At 38.7% G+C, this 19,848-nt stretch overlaps 1 protein-coding gene and 1 long non-coding RNA gene across 10 annotated transcripts in view; both read right to left on the bottom strand.

Annotated features, from left to right (window-relative positions):
• Positions 1-74: 74 nt before the first annotated feature.
• LOC120800865 lies at positions 75-4,741 on the bottom strand. Its single transcript, XR_005709021.1, has 4 exons — positions 4,639-4,741; positions 1,766-1,810; positions 1,653-1,660; positions 75-93 (listed from the first exon to the last, which is right to left on the bottom strand). It is a non-coding gene; the product is annotated as an uncharacterized LOC120800865 (long non-coding RNA).
• A 1,674-nt stretch (positions 4,742-6,415) lies between these two features.
• Positions 6,416-19,848, bottom strand: part of cald1a (caldesmon 1a) — a 61,717-nt gene continuing 48,284 nt past the window's right edge. For 3 of the 9 annotated variants that reach the window (XM_040145135.1, XM_040145180.1, XM_040145144.1), the window contains 7 exons: positions 15,550-15,593; positions 15,320-15,398; positions 14,397-14,540; positions 14,123-14,218; positions 12,565-12,633; positions 10,796-10,832; positions 6,416-8,126 (listed from right to left, as the gene is read on the bottom strand). In XM_040145135.1, the coding sequence (XP_040001069.1) occupies positions 8,113-8,126; positions 10,796-10,832; positions 12,565-12,633; positions 14,123-14,218; positions 14,397-14,540; positions 15,320-15,398; positions 15,550-15,593 (483 nt within the window). In that variant the 3' untranslated portion in view covers positions 6,416-8,112. Of the gene's footprint in view, positions 8,127-10,795; positions 10,833-11,069; positions 11,197-12,164; positions 12,217-12,564; positions 12,634-14,122; positions 14,219-14,396; positions 14,541-15,319; positions 15,399-15,549; positions 15,594-19,848 lie in introns of all 9 variants that reach the window. The other 6 variants (XR_005708890.1, XR_005708889.1, XR_005708887.1 and 3 more) reach the window with 6 other exon arrangements.

Raw genomic sequence — 19,848 nt, 5'->3', positions numbered from 1 at the left:
TCTAGAACAGGTTTTTATATAGGTGGCGTTATACTGGCACATAGAAAAATGAAAAATGAAGAGCATTACCTTCTACTTCAGGTGCAGCTTCTTCTATATAACAAGGACATAACAAAGATTAATGAAGCCAAAACCTGGCCGAAAAACATGACAAAAGAAGGCATGATGCCAAACACACACTACACTACAATAACATCTCACAAGTGTGTAAGTAAAGAAAAAAAATGAAAGGCTTTATTTACAGACAAAAACAATTCACACAAACCTTCCTTTTTCAATATCTCTTTGACTGAGCGTACTAAATATGGATTAATGGATCAGTGAGATTCTGGCAAACTGCTTGCGGCTGGGATTTGGTCAAGCTCTGAGCATTGTGATAATGTATCTTGGGATGCAATGAAAAACCAGTGCTGGTGTCTGATATTCATTCTGAATAAAGATGAAACAGGGAATGATCTCTGATCACAATGATCCTGTGAGCTGTTTGTAACATGTTACAAATCAAAGCAAAATCTTAACATGTAACAGAACAGCAGGAAAAAAAGTATTAATTTTTTCTGCTTACTTCATGTCTCTTAAATTATTTTTATCCAGTGCTAATCAGTGGTGTAAGAAGTAATCAGATCATTTACTTAAGTAAAAGCAACAGTACATCAGTGCAACATATTGCTAGTAAAAATCCTGCATTCAAAACCCTATCTAAGTAAAAGAACCAGAACTAGTACACATGCGGAAATATAGTCCACTGGTTCCCAACCTAGAGGTCTGGGCAAATCCTATGGTTCAGAAGATAAATCTAAGGGGTGTTAGATGATTAATGGGGTAGAATAGAAGAAAAAATAACATTTTGCTACACAAAATCTGTATTCACTGTTTGCACTTTTTTTTCTAATCTTTATTTTTTTTTTGTGGAATATTGGTCAATTTGACCTCTGTTGACCTTGCTGCATATCCTCAACAACTTTGTATTTTTTTTATTAAACCACAAAAAGTTTAGAGGGGAGATAACTGTTTGGTGTAAATGCTAACAACTCATAGACCTCTGAAACGTGACAAGTGGCCATAACTAGACACTACTTTTTTGTAAGGGGTCACAAAGCCAGTGTGACCCCATAATAGTTAAACATGTTGGGAAATACACTTATTTGCTTGCTTGCCAAATGTTGGAGGAGAAGATCGATACCACTGTCGTGTTTGTACCTTAAATTTAAGGCTACAGCCACCAGCCAGTTAGCGTAGATTAGCATGTAGACTGGAAACAGGGGAAAAAGCTAGCCTGGCTAGCTAAAACCCAGTGAGTACCAGCTGCTAGCTCTAGCTCTAGCTAGATACTCAGCATACAGACATGTGCTAAAAATGGGATGGAGATAATTTTGATAAAAAGTGACAGTTATACATGAGCTGACAGATCAGTGTTGACAAATGAAGTGTTAACATTCAAACAGAAAACAGCAGCAGACACTGCAAAAGCAGCTGAAACAATGGAAACAAGACGATACACACGTGAAGCCGTGCAGAAGCCTTTACCTTCCTCTTGCTGGAGCTCTACCTCTGAGCGGACATAATCAGGTCAGGTACATCTAGCAATGGAAGCTTGGAAGTGACAGTTTGCTTTCGAAAACACAGTGAATGCTCTCACATCCTTTACTTACCTTCCTCCCTGAAAAGAAAAGGAGGAAGATGTGAACTTTTGGATCAATGAGTCTAAATCAGCTCTGTATTTAAAACACAAGAAACGCTTGGAAGATGTAGTGAAAGTACTCACTCCATCTCCTCGACTAATTTTTCAGACATCTTGGATTACAATTACCTGAATCAAAGAGGAAAGCAGGCAATGAATCCAAACATCAAAAATCACTACTTAAATTCACTACACAGAACAGAAGATCCATTTTTAATGAATTCCCTTGTTTTGCATTAGTAACAGAATTGTAATGCACCTGTTAAACTGACACACACTCATACACACAAATAACCAGACTCTCAATTCTCCTGGGCTCAGTATAATTAGGGCTGTTCACATTAATTTTTGTGTTTTACTGTTTTTCTTGCTGTGATTTGTATTGTTGTTTGCCTTCTTGATATTTTCCTCTTCATCTTATCGACTGTAATTTTTTTTATGAGCCTTTGAGATTTCTATCCCTCAGACAGATGGTTTGTATCTCTCTTTTTTCTTCTCCTTTCAGTTATTTTATCATTTGTGCAAACAACTAAACTAAAACCTACAAAAAAAAAAAAAAAAAAAAAAAAAGCCTTGACTATATGCTCGGAGATTGGAACAATTGTAGAACTTGAAATGGTTCCACTATGGGCACTGCAAGCAGAGGCCAGGGCTTTAAACAGCTCCAGGCCTAATCCTCAGCCATTTCCTCTTGGCTCTGATCAAGGCTGCAGGCAGATGACTGGAGTCTGAACAGGACTGAAACTACCAGGACTGCACAAGTTCTTCAGGAACCCTCTAACACGTCTGAAGCACATATCATATTACTTTTGATACATACACTCATAAACAATTTTCCAGGTGCTCAAAAGACTTCGAACAGGTACCTTGCAAGACATATCCGTCGTAACATGTGTGATTTAGTCTGGTGTTCACACGTAACATTTTTCATTGTTTCAAACACCGTTCCATTTGATTTCAAAGCAGTCTCAAAAATTGTGTTTACTTGACTCATTAAAGGCGCCTTTCAACGATTTTACACGTGAAGCTCAGTTTACTTGTCTTGAGGAGTCCTCAGCCTGTGAGTTTTACAATGTCTTCTGTGGCTCTGGAAGGAGCTTTATAAAGACTAAGAAAATAACCCTGATGATGTCATGATGATATCATCAGGGTTATCGCAGGCTTTTTCAAAGAAAGATTGTGTTATAAACAGTTGGCTTGGAGTTTGTAAGAAGTGGGTGTTTACCAGGCAGGGAGGGTGTAGACACTAATGAGTTGCATTATGGGAAATGTAGGATACAGCTCTTTGGAGTTCGAGTAACTGAATATGCATTATTCTCAAAAGTAGAACTATTCCTTTCATCTCTCCTCCAACTTCATTCGAGTGCAAAGCTAAATCATTAAAGATATGAAAGAAAATGCTGTAAGATTATATGCACAGGAACAAGTCCAGATATATACAGTATCTTTAAATAAAGAAGTTAATTGCAGTTGATCTAGCCTCCATAACTTTAAAAAAAAACAACACTGGAGAGTTTGGAGTCAAGTTCAAGGTTACAGGGATGGATTCAATAAGGCAGTGGTATCAGTAGGTTCCTTACATGTCAGAATATGATTGTGCACAACAGTCCCTTGGACCAAGTATTTTCCACACACTTATAAATCACCAGATCATAAAAACTGATGTCAGTAGGGCTGAACAGCGGGGGAGAACAAGGGTCTATTTTTAAGAATAATAGAGTGTGCTTTGAACAGGTGTGGAGCTACTCCTCCAGACAATGGGTTTGGCTCACCTCAACGTACTCAGTAAATCAGTGAGCTGGGACCCACATTCAGACAGGCTATTTTTGTCATTGCGGTTTGGTCAGCTGCCGGTTGGGGAACATTTTTATAACAATGCCTCTCAGGAGTTTCTCTTGCTTCTTAAACACATTCCTCAGCATAGAAACAAGTTCATACAATTCTTTGGTAATGATAAGAACCTATTTGATATAGTTGTTGAAGGGGTGATGTAGGGATAAAGAAAATTAGCTCCACAACCCCAGTTCCAACCTTCCTCCTCCTCCTGCCTGGCCGCAGTCCTGTTTTTTCTTTCCATGTCATTTCAAAGGGCCAGCTGCACATTCAATCTCTGCATGTCATATTTACACCTTCCCTGTATGTGGTCACTATCCAGAGTCATACTTCTGTTTAACTTGTGTTACATCTCTGCTCAAATTCAAACACTGCTTGCTTGGTGTCCCAGTCTGGTTGTTAATTGTATTATCAGATTGAGCAGCTGACGTCAAAAGACAAGGAAAGAGAAATGGGGAAGAGAAGGTGAAGAGAAAATGAGCAAGACTGGGAAAGACAAAAAAAAGAGAAATAGACAAATTCCATCTGGTTGAAGAAAGGCACTGACTGGAAACCCAAAAAGAATTCACAGTGTATGAGATCTATCACACTTGTGCTATTAAACGTGTATTTCTTTTAATGCATGCGGTCAGTCCCCGTCTGGCTGAAACTGTGGAATAACACATAGTCCGACAGTGGCTGGAATGTTACGGGTGCTGGTTTCAGCATTAGGAAGCATTAAGTCAAAGCCCAAAGCATGCTAACATCGGGCAGTCTCAGGGGCGAGCTTAGCACCTTCTTCATCAGCATATGCACTGCTCAGATCAGAATACATCAAAGAAAAGCCATCATAAAATCTTTAAGAGTGTAGTTAGGCAATGTCTGAGCCAATTTAATTTGGCATTCATGGCTTTGTATAAGTAACAGCTAGTTGTTAGATCATGCTGAGGGGTTTTATGGAGTTAATTCAGCACAGCTCGCTTAAATTTTTGTCAAATCTATCAAGATTTCTAAAAAAACAGACACACATTTTCATTAAAAACTGCAAAAATATGAACTGTATATCAACGCAGAATTAAAGACAATTCAAGATGATATTGACGTTTTTGCTATCATGCATCCAGGGGTCATGGTCGCGCTCTTACCTCTTGTATATCCCTGAGGAAGATATGGGATTAGCAGCAAGTTCAGTTCTTATTCTTTCACATCCAGAACGAGACAAGTTCAATCATCCACCCCACCAAAAAGCATACCTAATACAGCCTTGTCTGTCATGTGACCACATATCTTTTCTATGACTGGTGAGGGTTGTCAGTTCTATTGTTGGGGGCAGAAAGATGAGTTATACCTGGAAAGGAATGCTGCCTTCAAGTGCGCCTCGTAATCTGCTTCATTTGAGGCCTGAAATTGAAAATACAACCTGCTCCACTTCAAATAACTTTTTGGTTTGAAATAAAATTGATCTTGTTAAGTTTTTTTTGTGGTCGTTGTTTCTTTTGTTGGTTCTCTTTTTTTTTCTAAAAAACATCAACACAGGGCTGCTCTTTGCTGCTGAAGCAAAATGAAAAGTAGCAAAAGCATGCCACAGAGTTTTGAGACATTTCCCATCAGCCTTCTTCCATCAAATGCTCACTGCCACTGTAAACACATCACATTTTGGCTGCTGGTTAATAATAAAGTTCTCCATTAAAGTTGATACAATTCACTATAACGAATGTTCTTACAGCACTTTAAGGGAGCACAGGGCTTGACAATGACTGGATCCTTGTGTGTCCCTTTAACACCTATGCTTGAAGAAAACTTGAATTTACAAATATAGTACTAGGGCTAAAACTTATTTTTACATAATTGATTAATCTGTTGATTGTTTTTATGATGAATTATTCAATCTTTTACCTTATAAAATCCAAAAAAAAAAAAAAAATGCCCATCACAATTTTCAAAAGGACATGGTGATGTAATAAAATTACAAAACAGTCTGCGCAGTCCAACAGTCCAAAACCCAAACACATTCAATTTACAATTATACAGTATCATATGAGGAAAAGCAGCAAATGCTCACATTTGAGAACAACTGAGATACTTTTGCATATTTGCAAAGTCACTTATTAAAATTGTTACGGTAGTAATTAAGTTATTTCTAACTATAAAAGGTTATCAGAAAAGTCAAACATATAACTGAGCAACTCAATAAAAAATATTGATGATTGTTAATAAATAAGATATTGTAAAAAGAAGACTAAAGCTTTATACATTACCTCCAATTAGTTGATAAAACAAATTGGAAATTAGCCAGCAAAGTAACACTAGCTAAGTTAACAAGATAATGCTACTTGAACAATACCATCTTTTTATCTTCATTACATGAGCTTAAAGTCATCAAGGAGACCAATGGAAATAAGTGTTGGATTTCACTGTCATCTTTGACATTTTGTGGATGTGTCAATTTTTCTCATAACGTCAATCAAACTAACTAGTGTTAGAAAAGTCATGCTACAGCACTGTGCAGTAGTACAGTATGTGAATAATTAATATCATCTGTGCTGGTGTAGTTGGTGTAGTTTTATGAAAAAAGTTAGCATCAGCTAAGTAACTTGCTAAAAAGGCTGCTGTTCACAGTGTTAAGCCACCACTGGAAAATGGAAATGTGGTGATGAAAAGGACGTTTAGTAGAGAGAAAAGATAAATGAGTAAATTCATTGTGCCAAGACATTATAAAAACAGGATAATGAAGGAGCTGAAAACTAAAATATGAGCTAATGAAAGAGTTTAACTTGTCTGACAACCTACAACATTTCCTTAGTTTCAGGGCCTCATATCAACTGATTAATTGTCTGATTGTTCTCTGCTACAGGGGGTATATATTGTATATAATGTGGTCTACGGTAGAGTAGTGGAGTTATGTAAGGAAACTTAACAATATTGAATACCTCAATGTCTTTATTGCTGTTGTTGAGTCAAGGGTACAATAGTTTAAACATCCATCCAGTTGGAAACTGCCCCCTTGTATGACATTGGGAGTGTTTAGAGAGACTACAGAGAGTGTGTTTTGCATAGGCTTATTGCTACACAAACAACAAGTGTCTGGTTAAACATAGAAGTAAAAGAATTTTAAAAAACATAAAATGGACACAAGGTTGTAGAAAAAACAATACAGCATTATGAAACCACTGTATTAAAAAACATAAATGTCACATTAAATCACACTTAAAAATATTTTGGTCAAGCTCCCCTGCTCTTTTCAGGAGCCATGGAATGTGATTGTCAGACTTTTGAGCAGTAATATGGATCAATTTAATGCCCCGGCAAACCACTCATATGCTAGTCAAAGCTTGTGCCGTGCAAAGACTATTGAAAGGGAAGGCGCTACTTAAGACTATGTTAGTGAAAAATAAACAAGAAAATCACAAGTCGTAATATCATACTTAGTTGCTTTGAGGCTTTTATGTACTGTACCTCAGCTGTCATAAATGTTGTCATTGCAATCATAAGGCCAGAAGAGTTACATAGTGGTAAATATCCTTGTACTGTACTAGTATCTTGCTGTATGCTTAGGCACCCTGATTTTACTTTGTATGCCCTCAATTAGAAAATGATTGCTGAGCATAAAAGTGTGCATAGAGGCAAAAAAGAAGTTAAAGGTAGATTAAAAAAGGTTGGTTTGCTGATTTCCTACATTATAAAACCTACAGCTTTTAAGCAGTGAAGGCACCTTGTGCAACTGCTTTTTAAAAGGAATGTCTGAAGATTTTAAAGTGATCAAACAGGTATAAACGCTACAAAAACAGCTAGAAATAGAAAAGAACAAAACACATTAAAACATAAATAAAATAACATGAAGGATAATAAAAATCATAATGGCCTTCTGAATATTCAACACTCCTATCACCTCCAAAATTAACTGCCTGTTGGTGAATAGTTTCTGGATACAAAAAAGCAAAAATACCTTTTGTTATGAGTATAAAGATGTTATATACGATACAGTATGATAGGACATATTCAAAACATCACATGTGCTAACATATATTACTCAGAACATTGCTGCACTATTGGTAAGACATAATAAAAGTGAAATCAGCTAAATTCTAGAAGTGCTTATATTTCTATCCTGAACTGGTGAACGTTGAATAAAATAGCAATGTGTGAAGCTTTTGCTTTAAATATAAATTAAAAAAAAGAGATGGAAAATTGTCTGTACGAGGGAGAGAACTGATTTCACGCATCTCTTTGGAATGTGGAAACTTTTAGCTCATCTACTCTGTCTCTATCAAAACTGTCAGCAAGGAGTACAACAGATAAGTCTAAATTTAATTAGTTTTTTTACTTCCTGGCAGGACTGTAAAAATAAAGTAATTAGTAACAGTAAATACAAATGTCCAAATTTCACAGCATAAGGTTTCTTTTAGAAAGCAAAAATCATTGTGCAAAGGCACTATACGTGGCAACCGTACAAAAATATGATCTTGTTTCGGTACAGTGCTTGGACAGCATCTCTCCTGTCCTTCCGTTTTCTTGGGGTCCCTCTTGGGAGTGTGGTCATTATTTGGTTCTTAAGACAAAGTCAAAGGAAGAGTCTTGGATTGTCGTGGTCCCCAGCTTTTATCGGCCTCTTCAAGACATTAGTGCCCCATCCCTGGTGAAAGACACAAAACGAGTCTATCAGCGGCTTCACGACAAGTATGCAGACAGGTGTTGGCTAATGACTCTGACTTTCTGACACAAAAGGTCAAACCAAGCAGCAGACACCACAGTGAAGAGCTTAGATCATGCAGTTAACTGCAGTCAACATGCAGTGAAAAGGCTCCATGATGCTGGCTTCAAGAAAACTTTGACTGTATACAACTCATTGGAAAAGACACAGAGCTCTTTCCAAAAAGTATCCCCCCCCCCCCACAAGTAAGGATCTCAATAATTTTACTGCTTCAGTATGTTTGTTGGTTGCAGTTGTTAAGATTGTTATTGCATTGACAAGACTGTGTTTGAGAGGGGTGTTGATTGACAGGTCTTTTAGCCTGTAGCGCTGCTGCGGTTGCTGCTTAGATTAACCCACCTTATATTCAGCCAGACTCCATTAAATATTTGCTCTAATTTGGATGCCTTGCTTCCAAGAGACTGGCAAAATGGAGGAAGCAGAAACCCAAAATCAGACTTTAAATATGCATTCTGAGAACTATTGGGGACATCAAAAATATTAAATTTACCTATATTTTTTAGTCATGTTAGTGGCCTGACTTTAGGAAGGGTAACGTTGTGTGGTCCAAAGATTTGGCCGAGACTGAAATATGTAAACAACTATTGGAAAGACTGCCATGAAATATTGTACAGAAAGTCATGGTGCCAAGTGAATGAATCATACTGACTTGTGTGTTTTTAGTGATATATAACAATAATTATTTGATTGATTATCATGAAATTTGGAAAAGACATTCATGTCCCCCTCAGGACATGACTTTAAACATCCCTTAACTTTTCATCTAGCTCCATCATCAGGTTAAATGTTCAATTTGTCCGATACTTTGGTTTATGAATAGATGCTCTACCTGCAAAACCCACTGGCTAATTTTAGCACGCTAACACACTAAATTAACATGGTTACCATGTAAAAATTATACCTGTTAAACATCAGTATGTTAACATTGTTAATGTCAATTTCAATGTTTAGCAAAAAGCACTGCTGAGCACTACAGAGCTGCTAGCATGGCTGGAGGCTCAGTCTTGTTCCACATTTCATGGTCTAAACCCAAGCACCAAAACAGGCCACATCACTGCAAAATATTTACAGTAGGATACTCCACAGATGCATCTGATTGAATAAAATACAGAGTAACAGGAATTGTTTTTGGACATTTTTGCATCTTTGACAAGTTTAGGGAAGAAAACAGATTAAAACTTTGTGTACTCTAAATTATATATTATTGTGGACAATAACATTACATATCAAATCTTACTTAAAAGTTATTGTTCTAAATTCAGTAAATTTAGTGAGAGTTAAATTTCCACCTGCAGTTTTTCCAAAATGGTGAACATTATTTTAGTAGTCCTCTATCAGAGCCAAGCATGTGGAAAGTGTGGGGCTGCTAACTTGTATGTGGTGTCAAATGTCTGTAAGGTCCTGCAGCCAACTACTAGTGAGAAACACAAAATCTATACAAAGCCTCCGTCACCCTCTGAGTCAGACTCTGATGTTGTGTTAATCTCCAACATACCAGCTATTAATGTGACAAACCGACCTGGCAGGAATACTGCCTCTAATACTCCGAGAGGCAGGGGAGTGGTCTGAGCAGCAGAGGTGGACGTGCACATGAGAGGAAAAGCTGAAAGGTTTGAGTGGCGTCGAGATGGCTGTTGAGTGGGTTTATAGAGGTGAAATTGGTGTGTGCATATGTGTGTAGGATGCTGAACAAAGGGAGGAGGAGGCTGAACTCAGATCTGATTTTAAAATAGCAAGCAATGTTTAAGTGGCATCCTGAAATGCTGTGGAGCAAAGGCCAAACGGCAACCTGAAAAATACTGCAGGGTAGGATACGACAGGGCCAGTTATTGGTTTTGGGAAGCATGTGTTGTATAAATCAAAGAGCCACTGACATCATGACACACTTAACGAGAAGGTCACACCTTCAAGCTGGAATTATACTTCCGCACAGTGGTTGCCCGGATACGTTTATGTGGTGGTTTCTTTTATACTTGGATACTAGGAATATTGAATTTGTTTTCATCTCCGTTTGGAACTTGAGTCCTGACAGAAGTAGAATCAACCAATCAGCTTGACTGACGCGCACATCCACACGACTCGCTGTTGAGTTTCCTGTGCAAGCCTCTGTTACATATGGTTACCAATAACACCTTCTACACAGGTCTGCGGAGACGTTCACTTGTATTTTTCGGAGAAGAAAAATTCGGCCATCAGTCTCATTTGTCCCAAAAAACAATACTGGAAATGTTTACTGGTGGGAAACCAGTGAGGGATTATGTGTGTCTAACTTCCCCTTACATTTACAACTATATGCTGGCGGCAAGTAGGCTGCCTACATGCTTGTAAAAGCATAATGTCACTGTCGGGTTAAAATCTCTAAGAATAAATCCCCTGTATTTCTCTCTTTTGTCTATTTCTTAAAAACCAATTAGAAAAATGAAAAAATGCACTGCGGGAAAACTAAAAACAAGGCTTACCACAAGTTCACCTGACAACTGCAGTGTGCATGCCCACAAGCCTGACCACCCATTTGTATGTTTGATTGCACACAAATTCACAAGCTCCGCAGTTACAAGCCGATACTTTTCTGGTGCCTTGTAAAAACTCACCGTTGGCGACTGATTTGGTCTCCCCTCTGCCTGCCACCTGCAAGACACAAAGACAGGAAGGTAATAAAGCAGCAAAGATGCCGAAAATGAGGAAAAACATACCTGCAAAGCTTCCAGTCAAAGCAGCAAGTGCTCACTTCTGATCTAACATTTCCATCTCTGCAAACTCTTGAACTTATCCAGATGCCCCTCACCAATCATCATCCCGCTCGCTTGCTTTCCCTGACATCACAGCATAGCATGGTTAACTAATGACATGGTTGCTAACCGCTACCTTTCCTGTCCAGGGCCATTTTTACGTCAGTGCAGACCACTGCCTGGTGCCCTCCAACCCCACTACTCACTGTAGTGGACCACAGCCCCCGGCCTGCTCGGCAGCTGTTGGCCACAGGAACACATCACTACCAGAGTAGGAAGGAAGGAAAGTTTATAGGGAAGTAAGTGGGTAGGTAGGACATCCTTGTCATACTCTATTTTAAAATGTGGACTTTCACATCTACTGAGCAGCTCGACAAACACACTTTCATCCATGGAGACAACTTTAGAGAAGAATTTATTCATGCCAGGTTTAGTCACACTTGTTTGAAAATGTGAAGTGATAACAGTTATTTTAAACTGTCAAACTGCAAACTCAGCAAGGAGTTTTACTTGTAAAGAATGCTGTAAACAGTTTCTCCATCAGGGAAATAAAAAGTCAAGTGAAGCTGGACGGAGAGTAGTGATTTGTGGTTGTCAGAAGAAGGAGCAGTGATGTGATACAGCCATTTGTGAAAAGCATTCAGCCCGCGGTTGGACAACAGGCGCACAAGGTTTTTACGACACAGAATTTAAACTGAACTGTAATCTTCAGTATTTTGTTGAGTCGGCTTTTTACAAGTTATGGGTGTTAATGGAGTCAACAGCATAATCCTTCTTTAAAATTGGCTTTACTCTAGCTTTGTTGATATGTTCATTTTGTTCCTTTTATTTCACTACACTTAGAACATTTGGCAAACATGTTTTACAAGTAATGGAGTTTAATTCCTAACTGCTTTATGAGCATTTTGGAAAGCAGTTTTTGTTTATTGCTCAATATTTACATAATTCAGATAATTACATCCTCTTAAATGTGAATTTGGTGTGTAAAAGAGCTATGAGAGTCGATAAGTTCAATCTAACAGATGCCCATTTGTCAGTGTCTCGTTTTGGACTGAAAATCTTTGATATCTACTATCATTTTGATCAAAATAGGCAGTAGTGTCCAACAAAAGCAAAACAGAGCACATCCCTGCCAATGACAGAGAGCAAAGAAGCCAACAGTGTGACAGCAGCATCTAAGGTCATTGTGTGATAGGCGCATTGAAGAAACATGGAAAAGTTACTCTTTTACCTCTCCAGGCTTATTCCAGATTTAATGGTGAGGTCAACTAGCTATGAGAGTTCTTTAAAACAAAACAAAAATAAATGATAGTTACTCCCATTGCTGCCACACCAGGGTCAAAATATCATGAGATTATTTTAATAGTCTAATATTATTGTTTAAATATTACACCAAGTCTTTGACAGAATGTTGTCTTGATTGACAGCAACTGGAAAACCATGAAAAACCACAGAAAATTGTTCCAAGACCACAAACCACTATGGCATAGTTAAAACTTCATGTGGAGAAACTCCAGATGTGTAATGCTCACTTGGATTTTCCCTGGTGGGTGAGACTGATACTCTGATCACCCTACAAATCTTTTTTCTTGATATTAGACAGAGGATGGTTTGAAATTAATAATAGCTACCTTGGTTGGAGAGGCGCCTTTGTTTTCCCATAGACTCCGCTTGTTGGTGACGTCAACAGGCTTCAGGTCCTGTGAGAGGGAGACAGAAAACGAGATAAACATAAAGCATCATACCAGCGGCACTCAGAGAGCACAGTATTTGTAGTTAATATGAAAAAAGTCCTCATATTGTGGGATCGGCAGAGTACCTGAGATGTAATGGGAAGAATGACAGGAGGACGACAGAGAGCTTGAGGAATGAGAGCAAAGGCTGACAGACGCTATCACTTGTTGGACTCTGTTTTCTAGATATTTGTATTCAAAGTTTCATCTCACATACCCTCACTCTTTCCTGTTGGGTGTTACTTATTTTAGCACAAGCCATAATCTGCAGCATGGAACGCTCCAACATAAATATTTGGGTGAAATATAGGTACTGAAGGAGTGAAGGGTGGCAGGATGCACTGGCATGAAGCCGTATACATGAGCACGAGAGAAAAAGCTTGCTTTCTGACAAGCTAGCAAAGCTTATGATAAGCTTCAGATAAACTGTATGAGTGACACTATATGCTAAACTGATGCCAAATCTAAAATATCCACATGCACTGCATCCAGATATTATGACAGATGTAAGTCTGGACTGTAGCAAGCTCAGATCTTCACAAGTTGTTTTGATTAGTGGCCACCAGGTGGTGCCAGACAGATAATCTCTCACAAACACGCAGAGGGACAACCTGACTTGCTTCTACTGCATCAATTGAAAATGATTCTAAAACATGCAATGTAAAGAACCTGACCAGCAGTAATACTGATATTATTATAATAATAATAATACTGCAGAGTATACTGCCGTTTATTATTAGGGTAAACAGTGTGTGCTTGAATGTATGCAGCTCAGATGTTACAGGATCACTGTTCCTATGCATGACTGACTACTGAATTCTTAAAACAAATTTGCTTATAAGTGAGAGTTTGAAAGGTTTTGAACACAGTAAATGTCATAACGTGTCAAGTTCTGTCTCTACTCCAACGACAAGTGGAAACATTATTTCTGTATAACATTAAACACTCATGATTGGTGTAAACAATTTAATAAGAAGTGTTTAACTAATAAGTTAAAAAAAAAACTAGAATTTTTAAGTATTATTTATAGGAGTTTAACAGAACTCAAGTAATCTGCTTTTCCGCACTCAGTGGGTGTGGTTTGGCCAGATTAGAGTGACAAGTGTCCAAACAATCCACCAGCTGTTAGACTCTGATTCAAATGTTGCTAAATCTTGACTGGTGCGTGGAAGTACGTGACATGACAATGTTCCAACTGAGCCCCGCCCACTTCAAACCAGTGAGCACCAAAAAAAATGTAGGATATTTAAAGCAGATGTGTAGATCCTGGGATTTAAAGAATAACTAATACTAATATACTAATATATAAAGATGACTCTAAAGATAATGCAATTCAGTCAACACAGCTGTGTCTGCCATTTTGTTGGGTTTTTTTCTCTATAGGGCCCTGAGCTGTATAGTACATCTACTGCACTTGCAAGCAGCAGCCACAGGGGTTGCTACGGTGACGACCTACCGATGGCCTTCCTCCTGAAGTTTTGCCACTCTCCGGGGTTTTATTCAGCCAGTCGTTGATGCGGCCTGCCACGCCTGTCTTCATCACAGCTGCTTCCTGTTTGGACAGGGTCAAAGGTCAGCTAAGCCTGGTCGTCATCGGCAACAGGGCCATGCAGGAAGTGCCAGTGAATTGGGCTCTTTCCTCTCTCTCTCTCTCTGTCTACACTCAAGTCATACAGGCACACACAAAGTTTCACCGACTTTCTTACATCATCCACCGCTTACTCTTTTACCTTGAATGTGCTCCCGCCACTTCCAGGCGAGGTGAACGCACTGCCCTTCTCCCACATGCTCTTGATGTTCCGTATGCTGTCGGTGACCATGGGCAGATCCACCGCTCCAGAGCGAGGGGATCGAGACTCTTTGTTCTCTCTCTGCTGAGATAAAGCAGTGGGTTTAAACTGGTGAATAGCAGTGGATGGCTGTTCTGACCAAATCTCAGATCCTCCTGTCCTTTTTTAAAAACCCCACATGAGCTTACTAGTAATAACAGTGACAACTTCCTTCAGAGTGTTTGATATGTCTCCAAAGAAAGAGAGAAATGTTGCTATGTTGCTTTGGATATTTAAATCAACAGAGAAACATGCTGGGGAGGACTTAGGAAGAAGGGAAAACCTAGCATGAGGAAGCCACATGACACGCCAATTCTGACTGCCTGTGTTTCAACAGTTTAGGACACTTACACAGGACACTTTTGGGCCACTGTTTTTAAGGCCTTTGTAATCAAGGCTTTTTAAGACTTTTCAAGACCAGCAAATTACGTGACCTTAGGCCACATTATCTGGCTATCACTGCAAATTTGTTTATTAAGGTTAAAACACAAATTATGATAATAAAAAAATAAATATTTTTTTAAAACATGAATGGTGCACAAAGAATTAGCACCTATTTACTTGTAGCATTTATTTTCTATCTTCTGCTTCTTAGTGCACAATTTATTTGAAATTTTGTACATAAAATAAAACATATATAGAAGTACATGTTAAGTCATGACTGATATTTTTCTTCTTACTGGTTTTGTACAAGGTTTCCTGGAAGATGTCTTGTTATGTTTTTGATGTGTGACACGCATTGGTGTCTTGTAATCCCAAATGGGACAGGCCAAATGTTTCACATGGCAGCAATTTTGCATTTTTACAGTCGAATCAATTCTAACCTGGGCAGCTGAGGTGTACTGCTCCAGCCTGTTGTCTATCTTGGACACCACAGGAGAATGAGACATCTTCACTGTGCTGCTGGACAAAAGCAAGCAGTTAGCATACAGTACATAAAAAATGGGATCACTTTAAATATTATATACCATTTGGTCTTCAGTTTCTTGGCAGCAGACACTCAAGTGGGAATTAAACTTTCAGGTGGCGGATAATGCATAAGTTATGTTTTTACCTTTTCTGTGCCGACTTGTTCAGGAACTCTGCCCTCTCTCCAATCTGTAGAGAAAGGTTAGAATGTCTCTGGGTTATAAATATCACATTAATGTTCCACTCATGCATACATCACTGCAACACAACATTTTTCGTTCACTCTTCAGTAGCCTCAAAACAGATGTTAAACCCAAGACTCCTTTTGATTTCCATGTTTCTTTCATTCTTTATTGTTTGTATGAAGAGTTTCATTGTAAAACCCATTTCTGACTTAAGTTCATAGGTCAATATGTCAACACACACGTGATTCTGTTCTAGATAATTACAGATCTTTGATGATTCATAACTTAAATACCATTGAGTACTTAACTTTATTGCCAATAATCATTTAACTACAACAGACTTTTTTTTTTAATGGCAGATATTTCATTTTGTCTATTTTCTTCATATGCTCATTAAGATGGATTCTCCTGACCAGGATCACACAGTGTAACCGATTGTTCCCTCTGCATGCAAAATGTGCACAACCCCCCCCCCCCACCACCACACACACAGAAAAAACACAACAAACTTTTTCCTATCTCTGCTTTGGGATTGTGGGAATGTCAGAGGATTGTTTATGATATACGACATAAAGGCTAAAAGAGGGGGCAACACATGCACTCCTTGGACACTCACAAAAAAAACTTTAAATGGACAAAAGAAGAAACAGCAGAAAAAGCTCTCTCCCCCCTCTGTCTGTGAAAAAAGACCTTGCGCTCAGCTGCTACCGAATGTGGGAGTTCCCAAAATACTCCCTGACAGGAAATTCCCCATTCTCAGACGCGTTTGAAAAAGCTGTAGCCATCCCAACACAGTTACTGTAATCCTGTTAACCATAATCGCTTTCCTGCATCCAAGCAGCCTGTCCTTCGTTCTGTCCATCTGTCCTTCTCTCCTAGAGAACACTGTACTTTATCTATAGTATGGGGTAGGGTTATGCTGGTTAACTACTGATAACATGAAGGCGAGCTCCTGGGACTGTGTGTTCCACTGGAAGGTGACTGCTGATAGTGGGGCATAATTCTCTGTGTCTGCTGTTGTGTAGTTTTTACATGGCCCTAGCATGATTTAAGATATATATGAATCCTTTTTTATGTGATATTTCCATTTAAAGCTGCACTGAACAATATTTTGATATTGACAAGGGGTCCAATGACTATGTGCAACGTGAAAGGTATTGCTCACAGTGACTAAACCCAGAAAATTATCCCTCAACCCTTCAGTTCATCTCAGCTCTAAGGATTTTTTTAGTGTCTTTCAGCTCATTGGTTTGGTTTTATAGACCGCAACTTGAATGTTTTGGTTAAGTCTCATTGCTCTCATCAGCTCCTGTTTCCAGAAGCAGCAGGCAAAAGACGTACTGTACTGTATTACTTCCTCAGAACCAAACAGTAGAAAGACAAAGTTGGTGTCTAGCTGGCATACATAGTGGAGCATTTATCAGTTAAAGAGGCAGATATTTTTCTTAGGAGTTCGTGGAGACAAAACAAAGCTAAAAACAGGGTTAATACTGGACCTACATTTTTTTAGTGGCCAGAAGCATGAATCCTAATGTTGCTTTATATCTATTTGATGTATATATAGGCCACTGTTTGCTAACATGCTAGCCACGTTAACTTCATTAGGTGATCATATGTCAATTTTGTGTTTAAAGCTTGTTCTGCTGCCCCAAAGTGACAGGTGAAAGTGAAACAATTAAAAAAATGTTTAATATCTATCTAAGTAATTGCATAACAAACACTGCTTAGATTACATGCGTAGAAGATGGTGGTTTAGTGTATATATGGCATTCACCTAAATGAAAGGAAATATATAAAAAAAAAAAATCCAAAGTTGGAAGATACAAAACAAAACCCAACTGTATTATGGCATGGTAGTACAGTGTAACATTAACACAACAAATCGAAATGTATTACACCGCAAAGCAACAGTTTATCACACAGTAGTGTGTATGAACTATGCAACAGACAAATGCATCCACACAGACATACACATACAGAAACACAGCTGTACGTACAGTGAACATGATGACAAAGTAAAGCTGTGTCTGTGAGGTAAGTCCAGCAGGGTTGAGAATTAGAGTTGATCAACATTATTTACAAAAGTGACCACAAACAAACAAATTATTTGATTCTAGTACAATCCACGCTCACACAGCATTAGAGCTGAGTGTCAAGTCTGGACCCTCACTGGGATGGGCCAGATGGATATTATTGTTATCTGTCACTAATTAGATTTTCTCCACTGGGTGAATATCCCCCTCGATTTTCAGTGTGCGGGAGTTGGCTTTTGGCAACACTGGAAAGATTTATCCACTTGCCATGACAAGAATTTATCTTTAGATGATGTGGGAGGGGCATGCACTGGGTTGATTCGGGTAGCTTTTTAAAAATGTATTTCTTGTGACAAACAGGTTAACAAGTTAGCAAAATTTCAAAGTCCACAGTCAAATTTGCCAGCAGCTGAATTTTTCACGTTTCTCTCTCAGTTCATCGAGCTTCTTTCCATTCATAAACACTCCTTCATCTCAGTCAGATAACACTTCATGCAAAGAGCTAAAAGAGGTGAGGGGGCAGATGCGGGTCATCTGGCACTTAATCTCTCCAAATATTTTGAATGTTTATCTTGAGCTTTGCTGCACTGCCGGATGAGTGGGATTTGCAAGATTTGGAGAACTATTATATATACGACTGTGCTGGACGGGATGCAAATATAGCACAGGCAGAGAAATACAACAAGGAAAAGTGTTTTAAAGTTGCAGTTTTAAGTATTGAAATCAATTGTCTATGTTTACAAAGAACTGGGTGACAAACTGACAGTTGGGTAAACCCCTTCTCTGAACTGTGACTGTCCAGTCACACCTTACCAACCGTAACTAGCAGACCTGTCAAGCCTTTGATTTTCTCCAAATGAAGCAGTGTGCATGGGGCTGTAATAAGAATGCTACTCTGTATTGTAAGAGTTTGGATGGTGCTGGTATCCTCCAAAACCAAAAACACATTAGCAAAACTGTAAAAAATGGATTTAAAAAAGTGTGTTTTTCTGCTTTAATGTAAGCTGCTAAATTTAGCATGTCGAGCTTGCTAGTTTACTACCTACTGTAGTAAACTAGTTACTTCCAAGGCCAAGGCACACATCATTAGCTAACTAAATCAGTCCGTAGGGTTACGGGTTACGTTTTCAAAAATCTCTTTTTTAAGACTAGTACATCCACTGTGATTAATTTCCCTGCTGTGTAGAAGCTGGTCCTGGATAAGGGTGACCAGATGTCCCTGTTTTCCAGGAACAGTCTCCATTTTTGTGGCCTGTCCCCAGCTGGAGCTGTCCCCGGAAAGGTCCCCGTTTTTAACTGCTGATTAAAAACAGACCAGAAAGAAAGACCGGGCTATAAAGCAGACGGGCAGACGTCTTGCGTTGTGCTTGTTTTGGCCAACAGAAGGGACTGTCTACTCACTATAGCAGCTTCATACGACTCTTTTGCTACTACTAACCACTTACTTGCCGAGTTTTAGAGAAAAGTGCTTTGTAAAACTCGACCAGAAACTAGCAAGTGTCAAGTGAATCCACAACATCACCACAAACGTCTTTTCAAGCCAGGAGGTAACCCAGGGTTAGAAAAAGGGGCGGGGTTACGGGATTTAGGAATCGTACTACCAGGTGATAGGTAGCTGATTTGTAGGTATACAATCTACCTGGATGAACACTACTGTGCGATCTACAAATATAGTGCATCATTTTTAATTTAACATGCTATTTGTTTAGCAGGCATCTAGGGCTAATGTGGGCGGCCATTGAACTTTTTTACAAATTGTAGATGGGGAATATGCCTTGGCCCTGAAAAAAAAAAATTCAACCAGAAGATTTTTTTTGCTTACTTTAAACCCTGTAGGTAGAGTGGAGAGGAAGGAGAGGAGGAAGACTGGATAGGAAGAAGACTGAAGGCGATAGAGGAGGAAAGGTAAAGAAATCATTACAGAGTCTGCCAATTTATTAATCTAAACAATAAAATACAAAAAAAAGAGGCAAGCAATGGGAATTTGTTAACCAAACTAATAATAGTGTACTGTTAAAGACCATTTTCTTTATTGAGTGTTGCATAGTTTACCATACCTTCAATCACCATGGTAGGCTACTGTATGATTTTCTGACACGGTTTACAAAGTTACTTAGTTAGTACCCAATTTAATCTGTAGCCCTTCATCATAGTTTATTACAGTACAGTAACAGTTACCATGGTCAAAATACATGAAGCTGGAACTGTCCCCCTTTTTTATTTCAT

This window comes from Xiphias gladius, chromosome 2 (genome assembly GCF_016859285.1).
Source record: "Xiphias gladius isolate SHS-SW01 ecotype Sanya breed wild chromosome 2, ASM1685928v1, whole genome shotgun sequence".
Lineage (NCBI taxonomy): Eukaryota > Metazoa > Chordata > Actinopteri > Istiophoriformes > Xiphiidae > Xiphias > Xiphias gladius.
This window is presented reverse-complemented; position numbering and strand designations above follow the sequence as displayed.